The sequence below is a fragment of the Lepisma saccharinum genome, chromosome 1 (genome assembly GCF_977018435.1).
Source record: "Lepisma saccharinum chromosome 1, izLepSacc3.1, whole genome shotgun sequence".
In the NCBI taxonomy this organism is placed as follows: Eukaryota; Metazoa; Arthropoda; class Insecta; order Zygentoma; family Lepismatidae; genus Lepisma; species Lepisma saccharinum.
The window spans coordinates 147629831-147648571 of NC_139229.1; the positions used below are offsets into that span (position 1 = coordinate 147629831).

The 18741-nt window shown below is 40.4% G+C and overlaps 1 protein-coding gene across 1 annotated transcript; it reads right to left on the minus strand.

Moving 5' to 3' along the window:
* Positions 1-10159: 10159 nt before the first annotated feature.
* On the minus strand, positions 10160-18237 carry LOC145986451 (uncharacterized). Its single transcript, XM_083120483.1, has 5 exons — positions 17084-18237; positions 15362-15463; positions 14289-14503; positions 13080-13223; positions 10160-10608 (listed from the first exon to the last, which is right to left on the minus strand). The coding sequence occupies exons 1-5, from the start codon at positions 18214-18216 to the stop codon at positions 10160-10162; spliced, it is 2043 nt and encodes a 680-aa protein (XP_082976609.1). The 5' UTR covers positions 18217-18237.
* Between the last annotated feature and the right edge of the window lie 504 nt (positions 18238-18741).

Sequence of the window (18741 nt, forward strand, 5' to 3'; positions counted from 1 at the left end):
ATGGTTTTATTGCAGTGTGGCTCCTTCCTTGCGTTTCATTTGCATTATGCAAATATAATTAGATATAATGGGGATTTCATTCCGTGCCCATTTAACGTAACTTTTCCATCACCATCCACAACGTTCCGTCCCTACGAGGATGGAATGTTTTATAACATATTTTCAAAGCATATAGAAGTACGTTTTACTGGTTAGTTTTCAATTGTACCTTGAATTTTGTATCGCATACTGCGTACGCCATCCCGTTATTAATTTCATATAAAATTATTACATGACTTTACGCTAATTGCTTCCCTAAATTCAATTGCACAACCCTATTCTTCCGTGATGGTGATGTTAATTAGGTAAAATATGCTTTTACTGTTTAATTTTCACATAATTTTTCATAATGAGGTTGTGCACGTTAAATTTAGCCACCAATGTATACAGGTGTGTTTCACTTATACGTCACAAACTGTTGCATTGTGGATTCGAGCAGCCATGATTGAGGCCAGTTCTTGCAAGCATACGGAATTCAATCGGGCGGGTGGGAGATACTCACACAGGCATTCATGATTTAAAACAAACGTGCAGTTGGTGCAGATGTAACGAATTGATACGTGATTGATATTTCCTTGCAAGCGACAAATACAATTAACCTCAAACATGGCGGCTGTACGCATCCTGACGTCACATGAAACCCACCTATAGGTGGGTCCGTCCGAGATAGATCAAACACGGAGAAATTTCGCGAGTAATAGGTCAATAAAAGTTTATCACTTAAAACTGAAATTATTATCCCAAAAATGTGAGCCTTGATATCTACTCAGAACTGTCATGGTGCAAATACGTAAGAATAGCGTCGGAATTCGGAATCTTCCGCCTCTCTTTGACACATCACTTGCGGTCAGTGGCGGCGATTGGGTTCCAAAAATGGGGGGCGGGGGCAAAGTGCAAAACTGGGGAGGCAAAGACAATATATTTCCCTGTGTAGATAAGGTTTGGCATAGTGCAGGGGCAAAAGTGGCGAAAATTTGAGGGGGCAACTGCCCCTCACCCTAATCGCCGCCACTGCTTGCGGTTGTTTCTTATGTCACACGGCATCTCTGTCTCGCTCTGTCGGCAGGTTCGACTAGCGAACATGCGATCTTCCTCTGTTTGGGTGGCCTCGTCTCAACAAGGCCTGTCTAACGACTTGGCTTCGTATGAATGATCATGTGAATAATTGCAAAAGCTGCTCAGATAACGGTCGATGAATCTCTTTTCTCCCGCATACTCTTTCAGGGACAGAAGCTAAAGAAAACGAGGACGCTGCACAACATTTCCCAATAAGAAGGTGTGTGTGTGTGTGCATGATGTGTGTCTGTCAGGTGAGAAAAATATCACACAACATCGTCCACGCTCTCTTGTCACTACGACTACGGTGACAAAGACCAGGTTTAATTTTCGTTTTCTCTTACATAGAATTAAAAAAGAACGCATTTGTATCAATATTTTCATTTCCTTGTTAAAATAAAATATTATGTATACTTGTACAGGAACAATGAAAGTACACAGTTAAATTAGGTTCTCCTCACCAAATGGCTTTAAAAAAAAATGTGTGTAGATGAAAAAATTGACGATCTGGCAAATGTATTTAAAGAAACATAAGGATTGCGAATACAGTTCAAGTATACAGTTGCGTTCAGCAAAATCAAAGTACGTACGTATGTTTTAGTTTATTATATCTTGCATTGTGAGTTGTTTTGTCGGGTCTGGAATAGGGATGGCCAAACGGATCCGGATCCGGGTCTGAAAGTTTCGGATCTGGATCCGGATCCGAAAGTTCCTGATCTGGATCCGGGTCCGAAAGATTTGGATCTGGATCCGGATCCGAAAATCCGGATCCGGATCCGAGAGTTTCGTATCTCAATCCCATTATAATATTACCACACCTTAAAAGGTATTATGATCTTCATTTACAAAGAAATTTTTCGTTAGTCCTACAAGAATTTTTTTCAAGTGTTGTTCCTAAAATACTTTGCTACGCATCGGCTAACACACTCGTGCACACATGTCAGAGGTGATTTTGTAAATGCCATTGAAACGAATATGTATTCATTCGAATGTATTGGAAATGAAAACACACATAAATGTGAGACATTCCCTTCCAGGATGAAACCTTTAACACATATAACAAAATAGAAATGTTATACAAAAATTATACAATTGTTCTACAGTTACAGTTCTACAAATTAAAATAAAATATTATAATATATGCAGTGTTAAATAATTACAAAGTGTAAGACTAACAAGGGAGGTTATCTAAGTATCCCCCTCCGATTTCCATGAAACTTGGCAGTATAGTGAGGCCCAAAGGAAGAATTACGTGTTTTTTTGTTTCAGCTAAAAAACGGTTTTAGGGGGCAAAACCCCCTCAAATGTCAAGATGAAGACAAATTGAAGTGAGGATCTGACCCCTGTGTCCCCCCTCCGATTTCCATGATACTTGGCAGGTGTATAGTGGGGCCCAATGGAAGAAATACGTGTTTTTTCGTTTCAGCTAAAAAACAGTTTTAGGGGGCAAAACCCCCTCAAATGTCAAGATGAGGACAAATTGAAGTGAGGATCTGACCCCTGTGTCCCCCTCCGATTTCCATGATACTTGGCAGGTGTATGTATAAACGGGCCCAAATGAAGAAATACGTGTTTTTCTTGTTTCAGCTAAAAAACGGTTTTAGGGGGCAAAACCCACTCAAATGTCAAGATGAGGACAAATTGAAGTGAGGATCTGACCCCTGTGTCCCTCCGATTTCCATAAAACTAGGCAGGTGTATAGTGGGGCCCAATGGAAGAAATGCGTGTTTTTTGTTTCAGCTAAAAAACGGGTTTAGGTGGCAAAACCCCCTCAAATGTCAAGATGAGGACAAATTGAAGTCAGGATTGGACCCCTGTGTCCCCCTTCGATTTCCATGATACTTGGCAGGTGTGGGTGGCCGCGGTGGCTCAGTCGGTAACGCGTCTGACTACCATGTTCAAGGTCCCGGGTTCGATCCCCGGCCGGTTCAAATCCGGGAACTTTTCTAACGGTGGAAGCGACCCCGGCGCCTACCCAGCGTCGAATAACATGGGTACCTGGGGGAAACCCTGGGGGGGTAAAGGCGGTCAGGGGCGTGATGCTGATCACATCACCCCCACTCACGACCGGATCAAGAAAGTGTGGGGCGTTACCCCCACACCCCCTATACGCCTTCATGGCGTGGTGCTATGCACAGGGGAACACTTGGCAGGTGTGTGTAAACGGGCCCAAATGAAGAAATACGTGTTTTTTTTGTTTCGGCTAAAAAACTGTTTTAAGGGGCAACCCCCCATCCCCTCAAATGTCAATATGAGGACAAATTTAAGTGGGCATTTGAGTTATGTGTCCCCCTCCGATTTCCATGAAACTTGGCAGGTGTATAGTGGGGCCCAATAGAAGGAATACGTGTTTTTATTTTGTTTCAGCTAAAAAACGGTTTTACAGGGCGAAACCCACTCAATTGTCAAGATGAGGACAAATTGAAGTGGGGATCTGACCCCTGTGTCCCCCTCCGATTTCCATGGCAGGTGTGTGTATAAACGGGCCCAAATGAAGAAATACGTGTTTTTTTGTATCGGCAAAAAAATTGTTCTAGGTGGCAACCTCCTCTCAAATGCCAAGATGAGGACAAATTGAAGTGGGGATCTGACCCCAGTGTTCCCCTCCGATTTCCATGAAACGTGGCAGGTGTATAGGGGGGCCCAAAGGAAGAATTACGTGTTTTTTTGTTTCAGCTAAAAACTGTTTTAGGGGGCAAAATCCCCTCAAATGTCAAGATGAGGACAAATTGAAGTAAGGATCTGACCCCTGTGTCCCCCTCCGATTCTCATGAAATTTGACAGGTGTATAGAGAGGCCCTATCCCCCCTGTTTCTTCCTATGCCATATTTACGTGGTTTCGGGGTCAGATCCCCACTTCAATTTCTCCTCATCTTGACATTTGAGGGGGGGAATGAAAACACACATAAATGTGAGACATTCCATTCCAGGATGAAACCTTTAACACATATAACAAGATAGAAATGTTGTACAAAAATTATACAATTGTTCTACAGTTACAGTTCTACAAATTAAAATAAAAAAGTTCTGGATCTGGATTTCGGATCCGCTAGGATCCGGATCTGGCCATCCCTACTATACACCTGCCACGTTTCATGGAAATCGGAGGGGAACACAGGGGTCACATCCACACTTCAATTTGTCCTCATTTTGACATTTGAGAGGTGGTTGCCCCCTAGAACAATTTTTTTGCCGAAACAAAAAAACACGTATTTCTTCATTTGGGCCCTGCAAGTTTCATGGAAATCGGAGGGGGAGACTTAGACCTACCTCCCTTGTAAGTGTATTAATTAATTACAAATCGCGCACGCGCGCACACACACTATATATATATATATATATATATATATATATATATATATATATATATATATATATGTGTGTGTGTGTGTGTGTGTGTGTGTATGTATATTATACATATACGTATATTAGCAGGTAACAATATGTTATAAGCACATTCTTACTTTCCAAAGAAGCGCATGTGGGATGGCAAAATCCGGATCCGGATCCGAAAGTACCTGGCCATCCCTAGTCTGGAACAGCAGTGAAAATAACGCCCCCGTTCTCTCTTTCACTCCCTCCTTCCCTCCTCTCTCTTTTCCTTTTGATATTCTTGCTTCCCCCTTTGTTCGTTTTTCTTACTTTCATATTTTCTCTGTTTTTTTTCTTCCCTGTTCTTCTCCAGTTTTTTCTTCCCACTCTCTCTGCCTCTGTTACTTTTCTCTCGTTAAACAGGGGAGGATTTCTAGGTGTATCTCATAATCCATTTCGTCCTAATCATTTCTACAATCGCGGTTATCCAAGCTGTAGAACATGACGTCAAAATTCACTCTCCACTAATATTGAATCATGATCAACGTGGTATATATAAATCTCTCCCCTTGAACTCAAGAGATTTGAACTCTCGAACTTGAGATCAGCCGATTCCAGATATTGGAGAGAGTTGTCATACGATTAGACAGCAAGCTCGGTATCTAGTACCGGAGACACCAAGCCCATATTTTAACGCATTTTATACGTCTCCTACGCAAGCATCTTGCGCAATCCCGGAGACAAATTCATAGACCCATAATACAGTTTTACAGCTTGCATGACATTTAGTGTATCCTTGCCGAGCCGGTCTTGTGTTAACACGTGAAAACCGGACGTTTTCTTGCATATATCGCTTAGTGTATGCCATTCGCACGTATAAAATCAAGGTTGCTAATAAAGCAGACTTTTCTTTTCCAATATTGTAGCTTGATCCTTTATTAGGTTATAATATTAGTAAATGTTATGGCCATGCAGCACACATTATAGAGATACATTACAAATGTATGTGTATATTTAACAAATATCGATATCATCGAATGAACACGATTAAGTAGTGAATATAATATTTTATATTTAATAAAGATCCAGAATTTCCACAATTTTCTGACAACAAAATAACATTGTATTGTTCATTTTTAACGTCAAAAGATAGGAATTTGAGAGTAGGATTTTGTAATAAACTGCGAATGCTATGAACTTTATTATAATTTCTAATCACGGCCAATTGAAAGATTATGTAGACTGTATGTCTTGCAAACTTTAGTATTTGTTCTTTCCTTAGTTAGGTACAATTTAGTGATATTTTTTAAAAAAAAACTTTTAATTAGCAGTCAAATGGCGCCTAAGAAGTAAGTGTCGAGGTTCAGTTCCGAACAGTTTTGCTCTACTAACGTAACTGAAGCAAAATAACGAACTACGCGTTAACCATAACTAAGACATTAAGGAAAACAAGCGTGTGACGTCATCCAAGTTACTTTCTGATGTATGTGGTGAGAGCGATAATTAGTTAAACGCCCATTGCATCATTGTGTGCATCATCATCAGCTACCATTTGGGAGCATAATTTTCTCAGGAACACCATTTGCCTTTAAACATTTCCTGGACGAGGAAAAAAAGAGATCAACATTAGCTGAAGCTGTCGCACAACTTCAATCCAACCACCAGGGGGCAGTGGACAGAGTAACAACTGAAAGCTAATGTAGTTGATCCTCCTGGATTAATTTTATGACGAGAGAACCTGTCCAGGCCAGGACCATTTTTTTTTTTTTTGTTTTGCTTTCTTCAGTCCATTAGGTGCCTGACAACGTTTTTATATGGTAATTAATCAAGGATGGTACGATATGAGTGCCTGTGACCGACTTTTTAACATCGATTACGAACTTTGGATAGACAGAAAAATATATGTTATATTTTAATGTATATATTCCTGTTTATCCAAAGTTCGTCACATATACGTAAAATTTCATCAAAAGTAAAGTAAAGTGCTCCCCTGTGCAAAGCACCACGCCATGAAGGCATATAAGGGGTGTGGGGGTAACGCCCCACACTTTCTTGATCCGGTCGTGAGTGGGGGTGATGTGATCAGCATCACGCACCTGACCGCCTTTACCCCCCCCCCCCCCAGAGTTTCCCCCAGGTACCCATGTTATTCGACGCTGGGTGGGCGCCGGGGCCGCTTCCATCGTTAGAAAAGTTCCCGGATTTGAACCGGCCGGGGATCGAACCCGTCATCAACTTCGTGATCAAATAAATGTATCGCCACAAGTGTCTTGAGGTCTAAATAACATATTATGACATCTTTAATTCATACCTTTAGTAAGTTTACAACATGCATAGTTGTTAGTGCAGAAGATTGTGACTACCCAACACTTTCATTATTCAACGTTTAACTATTGTTAATATATGCTAGCAGAATGTTGACATAAAATTTATTTTGCCATCATCTTGAGTTTCTTAGAATGAAAAATACACGAAACCCTCTTGCGAATTGAAAGCCACACATTAGTATCACAGACCATGATACTGTATAAATGATCTGGTTCTAAGTTTTACCATTTATTTCTGTAGGATGAACAGGAAAGGGCAATATACATCGCACAGCATTATCAAAATTCAAGTGCTATTATATTTTATCCGTCTTATTGCAATGTGTATTTTGCATATTTCTGTGCGTTTTCAAGAGATTTTCAGCCACTTTATTGATTTAACAAATAACGTATACATAGAGTAACATTCATTGTACTTGATTACTCGCTTGCAAACACCACAATTTTTTTTTAAAAAATATGAAATTTTGGATGAGTATTTTCTTTTAAATCTGAACAACAAAATGACAGTGCAATTGTCAAATTAAATAGTGTGACGTTTAACGCACATATGTAACCAATTGCATTAATTTTGTCAGTTATATAAGTAAATTAAGCGTATTAGGAGGCAAATTATATCTGAAATTTTATTTTTGCAAGCTTATATAGTGAGTGCTCTTGTTCTCAAGTACTGGCAACACTAGCTTAACTAAAAGACTGCACAAGAAGAAGCAGCGTAATCAACGATTAAGAAACGTGCTTTTCCTCATTAATCTGCCATTAGAATTCCTCAAAGTCCTTTTCCACCGCAATCTAGTGCAATTTCGCTGTAAGTATTGTTTTCGATGTCTTTCGTAGAGGTTCCATATCGTTTGACCCATCACGAAGGTTTTGAAGAACTTTTCAAGAAATAATAGTGAGGATTCACGACGACCTTTCTCTTTCCCTTCGTAATAAGTAAGTGTGTTTCATCGTGCTGTGTGGCCCGGAACTGAGAGATTTTTCAGTTCCTTTCACAGATGGGGCTAGCAGCGTTTCGTACGGAAGCTAGCGAAGAAAGATTCGCATTTCGTAAAGTTCTGACGCCGCAAGAAAAAGCACAGAGTGACGCACACGACCTCAACTATTTCGCTGAAGAAAAGGCATTTTCTTGTGTATTTCCTCAGCCTTGTGCTTGTGTGGCGTCTTGTGCTTGCTTGCGCCAGACGAGAACTGTTGCATCTCAAATGTGGGGCGACCTGGGTGGTCCAAGAACCGGCGACGTGTGTGGCGCAATGCCACGTGACTTCGTTGCTATAGCAACCAAGCTCGCAATACTCACCAAATGATAGGCTTGGACAGTTGGGGAAGGTGAGAGCGCCGTAAAAATGTGCCAAAAACAGACGCAAAACCGTGCCGAAGAGTGGAATGGAGTGGGAGAGGGGGGTTACACGTAAGCGATAAGAAAGGGGTAAGGAAAGACAATCTAAGTTATATGTGGGCACTTCCTGAACCTGAACTGGAAGGAGATAAAAAGAGGAAAATACATTTTAAATGACTGACAGGTAAAAAGCGCGTAAAAACCAACAAAAGTCATGTACGGAGGATGTTGTTTGGAAAGGATGAAAAAATAAACCTCGTTTTATGTGAACGTAGGGTGTAGCTCATTAAATTCTTTGAGCATGGCCCTTTTCTTTCCAGAACTTGTACAACGATTAGCAAGAATTTCTTCTTTTACCAACGTTTGACACGTAAGCAAGGGAATTGTTCTTTTTATTATTTTCTTTTTAAAGGAAATTTTATGCTAATATCAATACGTTTGCTGTTTAGGGCATTCTTTTAAATGTAATACCCCTTCACGTTGATACATTGATGGCACAAGAAAAGGTGAGTTGTAGATGCAGAAAAAAAGGGGGAATGTTGTATTCACATTTGCTATTCCAAATTGCTGGGGGACGGAATGGGAGGGCTAACTGTCAAACTGAAGTCCGTTCCTCCTAAATCCCCTACATGAAAGCCATCTCTGCGGTTATATTACAATATATAGAAAGATAAGGCTGCATTCATTTCATTTACAGTCTTACAGAGATAGAATATAAACTTACAGTGCCTCGAAACTATCACAAATATCTAAACAGCGAAACGAAACTGCACGAAGATTCAGCCACATGCTCTTTCTAGAAGGAATTCTAAAGAGATGTAACTTTTCAGAATTTGGAATATCGCGCATAAATTTAGCGCGGTCATAAGCGTGTGGTAGGCGCTTGGAACAAACGAATTACTAGGGCTATGAAGTTGATGAAAAAAAAAATTCTGGCCCTTGAAGACAATGCTAAACATGATAGTAGTCCATTTTCATTCACTTAGAACCAGAAAACATTGCTTTTATTTTGCATTTTTTTTTAGGTCATTTTTCAGTATTTTTGGCTGTTGCATTCTTATCATGTTTGAGATTTCTTCTTCCTCCTTCCCTGTTGTTTCGTGAATTTATGCATTTGCTAGCATAACTTATGTATTTAAATTTTCTACACTGTATTTTTAACAAGTACGCCTTCAATCGAAAATATGGTCAATTTAAAAGCACAGATTATTTTTAACTGATATATTTGAATTGGATTAAATAATTAATTGTGGTAGATTTATTTTTCCTCCAACAAACTAAATATACTTTGGACGAGGCTACGTTGAGGCTCCCTTGCTACACACTATTATCGCTGTAATCTGTGGTTTCAAAGTAAAATAAGTCACTACATACAAAAATATTATCTTACGTACGCGAAACACAATTATATTTTCAAATGATGACTGGGCCTCCCCGATGGCGCAGAGGTAGCGTCGTTGCCCTGTAATCAAAGGGTCCCGGGTTCGAACCCGGTGGAGGCACATAGTAGTTCGGATCCCACTTTAAACTGTAGGTCCAGTCCCGATTAGCTGACCGCTTACTGTATCGTGCAAGGCGTAGTTGAAGGAGGAGAATGACTGAGAAAAGCGTGAGGTATATTTTATGTAACCTTTAAGTAAATTGTAATTTATGAAAAAACAAGCTTTCATTTTGAGGTCATTTTTAAAATAATTTTGTCATTCATTCTACAGGTCATTTTTTTTTAGATTTTTTATGCAATCAACTTCCAACTGTGATTTACAATGATGAACATGAGCTTCTTCATGGTATAGTGGTAACGCCATCGCCTTGTAATCAAGGGGCCACGAGTTCGATACCAGGTGGAGGTAGGCGGACCCCACTTTAAGCTATAGGTCTAGTCTTGAGTAGCTGATCTGTACATAAAGTGTATTTAAAACAAAAACTCTGGAAAACCTCAAACAAGGCCGAGTATTAAGGTATCAAAAGTTTGTCACAAGTGTGCACTTATATTGACAAAACGCTATTTTAAATGTTATTTAAACTCAATATAGATTCAATTATTTATTATGTTCATTTTCTTTCATACAAATCTGTTTTTTTCTTTTTACGATTCAGTCAGCAATAAATCGTGAGCCTTTTTTTCTTGCCTGTAATACAGACAGACAGTTACCGTGGTATAGAAGAGATGAAATAGATGGGAGACGTATACCCTCGTGTGCAGAACAGTGTTATTGTTTATCTTCAACCCATATCCAGAGTCTTCTGCAAAATATAGATTCAGCAACGTCAGCACAAGAACCTCTATCATTGATATGCTGTAGAGAGGGATATATTGCTTGACGTCCAGGCGGCAAGAGGTGTTGACGAACGTAAAGAAATACAAAACCGAGACTCCCATCTTGCTGAGCACTCCCTCCAGCCTGCTTCCAAACAGTTTTTCCCTTGCCAACTTCTGAAGACAGCAGAAAGTGATAAGGCAGTGGAACAGGCTCACTATGAGGATAAACCAGCTGGTGCAGCAGGCCAAGACAAAAAGCGAGCACAGGCGTAAACCTGAGAAAAAGATATGGACATGCTGGAATGCAATCTTGAAATCGGGTACTTTGGGTATGTGTGACGGAGGTCAAGAGGAGGATTTTAGTGTCCTTCATCCTCAGAGAAGCATGCATGCAACGCGTACTGGTGCACATGGTCTTTGTATGGGTTTACAGACTTCAACCATGTGGCTGTACTAGTGTGCATATAACACTCGAAAATTTCACATCCCATACGATACATTGTGCGCTGTTGCGGCGTGACCACTATCTTTATCTACCATGATCCATGAACGCTAGCGCCACGCGGCTGAAGTCTGTAAACATGCACTCACTCAAAACTTAAATCCTTTCTGCATATATTACAACAAACTGCTCAGAGATACGTACTACCTTGGTGACAATGAAGTTCGACCAGAAAGGAATACGTGATTAAATGCACAGAGGCATAGGCGGTGGAATGGGTGACCCGCAGAAGTGACGCATGTGTGTAAGAGGAGGCGTGTGAGCAGGCAAGAATCGTGATCCCAGCATGTTGCACCCAATGTCACGTAAAGAACGAAAACGGGGAACTATACGCGTGACATTGAACTTCGACCAGGCACCAGACCCATACGGAAAAATTCCACATAGTGGCGCATTCGACGGAAGCATGACGTCACGGACACGATAAGGGAGTCCGCCGTATATAAGCGCGTGCTGTGCACCGAGGAACCGCAGTGCATCATCACCATGGCCAGGGGCAAACCTATTGACAACACCGTGAGGAGAAGAGTGGTGGAGTTGCAACGGGATGGACTCAGTGAACGGGAAATAGGGCGCCAACTGAACTTACCCAAGTCAACCGTCCACTGCATCATCAAACACCACCAAAATACGGGTACTACAGAGCCAGGTAAGGCCCCCGGTCGAAAACGCCTGCTGAGCGTGCGTGACCTACGGATATTTAGGCGCTATATCCAGACCAACAATCATGTTTCTGTGGCCGAATTACGACTGTGGATTAGAGAACGCTTTCACATTGAAGTGTCAACCAGAACCATTCGCCGTTACCTACAGCGATGCGGTTACCGAGTGTACAAGGCGAAACGTAAACCCTTCCTTTCCATGTTGAACAAAGGCAATCGACTACGGTGGGCACGAATGTACCGGGGATGGACATTTCGGCAGCGGAACAGGGTTTTGTGGACGGACGAATCCATTTTCAATGTTTTGTACGGGAAAATACGGAAAACAGTCATTTGTCGGAAGGAGGAACAGAATGAAGCAAAATGTTATGCACGTCGGGTACAGAAACCTGCGTCAGTGATGGTATGGGGATGCATGACGGCATCTGGGGTTGGCCCACTACACGTCTGTGAGGGCATTGTGAATGCACACGCCTATACACGCATACTGGACCGGTATCTTCCCACAGTGCGAAGGCACCTGTTCCACAGGCGGCGTCTCATCTTTCAACACGACAATGCCAGGCCTCATACAGCGCGGCTGACAAGAGAATGGTTGACTCGCCATCACGTGCGAACTCTGCCATGGCCACCATCGAGTCCCGATCTCTCGCCCATTGAGAATGTGTGGCGTGTTCTTAAGCGACGTGTGCAACAGAGGGGACCCACGACAGTGGCTGCTCTTATCGCCTGCCTGCAGGAGGAATGGCACAGCATCGATTTGGAATACCTTGAATGACTCGTCCGCTGCATGCCCCGACGCATTGCCACAGTTATTCGCCGACGGGGCGGCGTCACACCATGGTAAACAGGATCCCCTCTAACAGTGGTCGAACTTCAATGTCACGTGTAGATGGACGAAAATGTTTTATTTTGTGTGGACACCATACATTGCTGCGTTGCAGCGGAAATTTATGTTTTCCTTTGTTCCATGTAGCCTGCTGAATAAAATATGTTCAGCATATGCATGTGTTCTCCTTCTTTCACAACGCACTCCTATATTTGTGACTGGTCGAACTTCATTGTCACTAAGGTTGTATATTAACCTAATGTACACAACGGTTTACTTTTCTGACATCTCAAACGGATCACCCGATATATAGGAAAGGCTCACTCACGATATGGTGACGTTTATTATGCAGTGTTGCCTAGTCATCCAAAGGTAAATAGATCATTGCCATCACTGATTACTAACGGACATTGATGCAATTTTGTATGTGGTATATTAGAATGACAGACTGCAAAACAAAAATATAGATTATGGTAAACAGGGGTTTATGCAGAATTTTCCATTTAGGGCTGTGTATTGGTAAATTTCGAGCCAAAATGACCATAAATCGGGCCTTTGTGAAGAGTTTTAGCGGGATGTTGAGGAAATTTTTCGGACATGTTAGGGAAGTGTTGGGGGTTTGTGGATAAGTCACTGGTGGTAAACCTCAGAATAAATCCAGTTGTGAACAACGAAGTGGCAGCAGAGTAAATTCAGCTAGGCTTCTCGTTTCGTATTTCTGAGTATAGGTACACTCGAGACATCTTTACTTACAAATAATGAGAGAAGTCCATAAGAATTTTGCTGCAACTGCGACCAGGTTGAAATTGTAAGACGACTGACGCAGAGGAAAGTACACAGCTATAATCCACGCCAGTAGAAAAACTGACTTCAACATGGAGCCAATATGCCAGGCAACTGTAAGGAAAAGACACTTAATTAGATGTGTGGCAGATCCTAGCCTGGTAAAATGCAGTCTTATGAATGAAGTCTGTCTCGTTTTTTGTCTCTACCTGGAAATGTTTCCTGTCTCTTCTCGGTCTCGAAATAATAGACACAAAAGCGTAAAGTGAAATGTAAACTGTAAAATGTAAACGGGAAACATAGAGAACTCGAAATGCACTCAAATCATGGTTGATGCATATTGGTGCATTCCTTTGGTTTCTTTGGAATGATGTCTGTTCTGTTCAATTGATGCATTTATAGTGCATCGCACGAAACAGCAGCCAAAAAAGTACTCCTTGATGCATTTCTCTGCATAATTTCTTCCAGTGCAAACTTATTTTGATGCACCAGAAGTTGCATCATTAGCTGTTTGTTGCTGGAGTCAAATGAATTATGCACAGACAGCATAGTGTCATATGGGACATTTTGCGTTCTGTGCGAATGTAAGTCTGAATCAGCGCTTCCATGAGTTTGAGTTTTTTTTCTTAAGTGCACTTTAAGCACAGATCGTCTAATCGGGACTGGATCTACCTAGGTACGGTATAAAATGGGATCGGAACTCCCGGTATCCAACCCGAGACCCCTTGATTACAATGGAACAACGTAACTAATACGCCATCTGGGAGGCCCGAATCAACAGCTGCTTATTATATAAATTTAGAGCTATCAGTTCGATAACTCTAAATTTAGGGCAGTTACCAGTTTCACATAACTAACCACTACACCCTTTCGCTTTCCTCTTTCCCTTCTAAACCTTGCACTACATTTAAATGTTTTATTTCAAAATGTAGCCCAAACAATACTCAAAACTCTTGAAAAAACAGAAATATGGAGTCTAGGTGCAGTTTCGAAAATATAAAAAAATGTACAAAGGCGCGAAAATAGATCGCTCCAAAGAACTTTCACATGGTACCCATAGCGTCTCCTGGATAGCGAGGTGGTTAACGATGTCGCCTTGCAATCGAAGGGAGATTCTGGGTTCGAATTATGGCTTTCCGCGATGGTGTGTCTTCCAAAATATCCGTGAACAATACTTACTCATGAAACTGCCTTCCATTAAAATATTTTTCACTATCATTACCAACTGAAGTAACAAGAGTGGAGCACAGTACATGATGCCCGTTGCTAGTATTAATTGGAACAGAGCATCGAGCTGTTTGTCAGCTGTTACTCTCAAGCTCGTAGATAAGGCCATGTTGTCATTTTCGTTTGCGATTCGGCGACTCTCCTGCAAGCTTACAATCCTTGTGCATCTGGAAGAAATTAACAACATGCTTACTTCACGGGACAATATAATCGTCATCATGGCCGCACATAACGAGTACATGCCCATTTCATCGGCTTAGTAAATATTTTACACTATTTTGTTTATAAATAAATGCGAACTAGCATTTGAAAGATTTCTGAAAATATACTTATGATTTAGTTGATACACTTGGAAATAATTATTTCAATTCCAGTAATTATTCATGATCCGGGAATATACATTTCATTACCTTATCTTGTTTGTGTCAGCACTTTTCATCCTGCACATAAATATTATTTTTTAATTATTATGGAGGGGGAGTGAGAATCTGTGAGACTATACATGATAAATGTTCACTAGCATCAGTGTTAATTGGACATTATCCATTGTCTAGTAGCCAGCCCCGTGGCAGAGTGGTTATCACATCGCACTACGATGCCAGGGGTCCCTGGTTCGAATCCTGGCCTGGGCATGGATGTTTGTGAGTGTCCATTCATCAATTTCATCATATCATCACTTATTCCCATCTTCGCAAATTACATGAAAAGCGAAGTAAAATAAAGCAAATCAATCAATCCATCAACCATTGTCTAGTAAATGTAAAACGCGCTAGACAATTGATAATGTACAATTAGCATTGCATATTAGTATGGAACCATTATTAGTAGAATTTTTTATTCAGGATAACTCAAGAACGATGTAGATATAGTGAGACTGTCCAAGATAATCAAAGAACACAGATGACGTCACATAGCGGCCCTTGATTTTGGGGAATCGTGTTTTGTACAGCCTTAATTTATATTAAATTATTCTTGTAAAGACTTAATGGGAAAGAAATCAAATCGTAAGGCATACATAACATTACCTGACAATAGGGTCCACTCCAATCAATGCAGCTGTTAGCCTTGTACTAAACCTCCATAATTTTCTGCACAATGTTCCTTTTCTGGTTAGGAATTTCACTCCCCTGAAATATGTACATCTTTAGAATGGCTGCTTTTTCTTCAAACACGCTACTATAAACATAAAATCTTCAATGTGGTAATTATTTTTTTAAAGTATAGTTATTTGAAATTAGCTTCACTTTTGTGTATTATGATACTGAGAAAAGCTTCATTGATCTTTGTTCAATACTTACGAATTGCATATTTTGTGCAGTCATTTTTTTATATATTTATTGCACTATTTCTTATTGGTGCATTTGTAAACCATTTGGTTCTTCGATTTTGGTGTTCAAGTGATATTCTAATTCAAGTGACATAAATACGGCGGAGTTACGTCTCAAATGGCAATTAATATATGTAATGTGTTACAAAAGGGGCACAGATTTTATAAACGCCTTGCTTTCTTCATTACAACATATACAGTCATTAATCTTTCCCGATTGATTTACACTGAGTTTGAGTTGGTGTTTTAAGTCCACTTTATGCACAGTAAGGCTAATCGGGACTGGACCTACAGTTTAAAGTGGAATCCGAACCACTTGTGCCTCCACCGGGTATCGAACCCGGGACCGATTGATTTACACATCAGTCTTGATAGTGATTATACTCAATGATGCTGGTTGGCGCCTGATAAAATTGAAGTTACACAGTGAGTCGCGCTGTATCGTCAAGAAGCTAGGCGTCCTGAATGCTAGAGAATTACGAACGGCTATACATTCTTTGCAATATATAGATAGATATAGATATAATTCGACACGTATGCCTATACACGTTTTGTAATGTTTCATTAATCGCGATTAGAAAGTTTTGAGAACATTTTAGACAATGAAATGTGAAGATACTCGTATATTGGTAATGAATGACATTCAACTTGACGTCGTCATGCAGTGCAGTGTAGCATGAAGTCGGGCAAACATATTCGCATGTGTTAAGGAAAGCGTATGAGAAGCTTTCTTACAGCGAGAAATTTGCGATATTTTATACGTACACATTCTTCATATGATCATGATAATCATACGTTCAATCACTTCGTCAAATATCATACGCATTGCGTACCCGGCATGTTTTCAACGTAGGATCTGATCTGTTTGCACGAAATATGACGGAGGAGCGTGATTTCGCGCAATGAATTGTGGAGGAAGTTATTCACTGAACATCATGCTTCTTCCCTCATAAACTTGAATTATGTTACATATTCAGTTTGAAATACTGCGTTCTTGGTATAATTCAATGATGTAATTTACCCATAATTTTCAAACAAAACTATACCCAAACGAAACAAAGAGTGTTACTTTGCACAAGATCATCTGCAACTCATATGTTAAAATGTGAGGGGGAGGATAAGGAGTGTCACACAATCCACTGCCTAAAGTACAAGGAGGTTACATATATTTTGTGCGATTTTGTTCATTTGCAAACCTTTCCCGAGCTGCCTCGGTTGAATGATTGAGTCATAGACTCACGACTTCGACACCAATGGTCCCGAGTTCGAATCCTAGGCTCTGCATAGGTTGTTGTTCCTTTATCAGTTTAATTTAATCATAACTCATTCCCGTCGTCGCCATTAGCCTAGAGGCAAAAAAGAGACGTAAAAATAAGAAAAAATCGAATATTATTTGAGGCTTTCTTGTACGAAAACTTACCTCCAAATATTCACGAAGAAATTGGGTAGAGTCGACATGCAAAAGAAGATCATCACGATAGATTTCTGATCGTAGAGGTATAACCTCATAACAAGAGCTAAGTCGAAGATTGTGTTCAGTGCCATAAGCATTGCGCACACCATCACGACTATGAAGTTTCCGGTCACTCTAAAACACTTCGAACCATACGTGATCTCGAACTCATCCTTGTAGAAGGAGCAATGCGAGGTCATTTTTGACGTTCTTATCGGACATTCCCAGTTCAAAACCGATTCTGGAACTTTGCTTGATTCAACACATGCTTTGTCAGTGTCGCCAAAAGGGCCTTGCTGGCGACAACAGAAGTCCAAGCTTGACCAAGATACATTTCCTGGATCAGAAAACCCCACTTTGTCTAGTTGTGGAGGTGGAAGAGATGTTGCTAGGACATCTTCTGCAACTATCGGTTGCTGGAAAGGATTTTGGTTATCATCAACGTCCACTTCTCGTGTTACTTCTTGACTCAGCTGCTTGACCTCCGACCCAGGCAACTTAAATGCTCTTTGCTTTGGTGTCGAATCGTCAGCTGTTCCGAATGAATCGACTTTATTTTCTCCCCTTGAACACCCAGCGTCGTCACGAACCACATACTTCCTTATATGGCTAGACGATCTTTTCCATCTGGTGTACTGGTCACTGTCGTCCGAAGAAGAGTCAGAATGGAACAATGTGGATGATTTGCCTCTTTTTTCATAAATTTTCAACACCGCCGACAAGTCATGATCTTTGTCTTTTGCTGTTTCAGTGTTTTTTGGAGTTGGCTCAGCCTTCGTAGCAGAAGTAGTTGGTTTCCATTTAATGTCGGTGCTGAAATCTAAGAGAGAGCTCGAGGTGCTTGCGTTGGCCATAAGTATTGCATTGCTAACCGTACAATATTCATTAAGCTCCGCTATTGAAGGCGTCAAGTGATGACAAGATTCAGGAATCAACAGTGCAGATGGTGTGATATTTTCTGCGTAGTTGCCTGCACTAACCCTATCTGAGATTCGTTTCTCATTGCGAAACAGTCCCGTATATCTAGATGTTGCGGTTGTAGACGTACTGGGTTTCGCTTCACCACCAATACTGAAGCCAGCTAATGCATTATTCTGCATATTATTTATTTGTCGTTTTAATTGAGAAATATTTGTTCACTAGCTGCAACATAGGCTTCTATGGTGACAACATTGATTGTTCCGTATTATTGTGTGAATATATAACTTTTGAAACAATACGTGTTTTATACTCCTCCTATTAGACAGACGCTAACACTTTTTCATAGATTATTTTACGATGCAATACGTGAAATATTAGATCAACGATCAAACGCTTGGATCCAGCATTTTCAAACTGAGTATGTATATGTATGTATGTGGTTCTTTCCAAGATTGCCTTAAATTAGCTCTCTGCAAAATGTGCATGTGTTAGGTAATAAACTGGATAAATTAATAAAATAATTGGCCATGTTTATCAACCTTGCTTTTCATGAAGTTAATTTTACATACTTGAAGGTACACTTGAATAGTAACTACGAATAAAAAAGATGGGCAAGATGAATTGAACGTATGCATATATATAATTTAATAGTGTCTAAATACCTTTACGTTTTCTCTTTTAACACTTGCCAACATTGTCTCCTT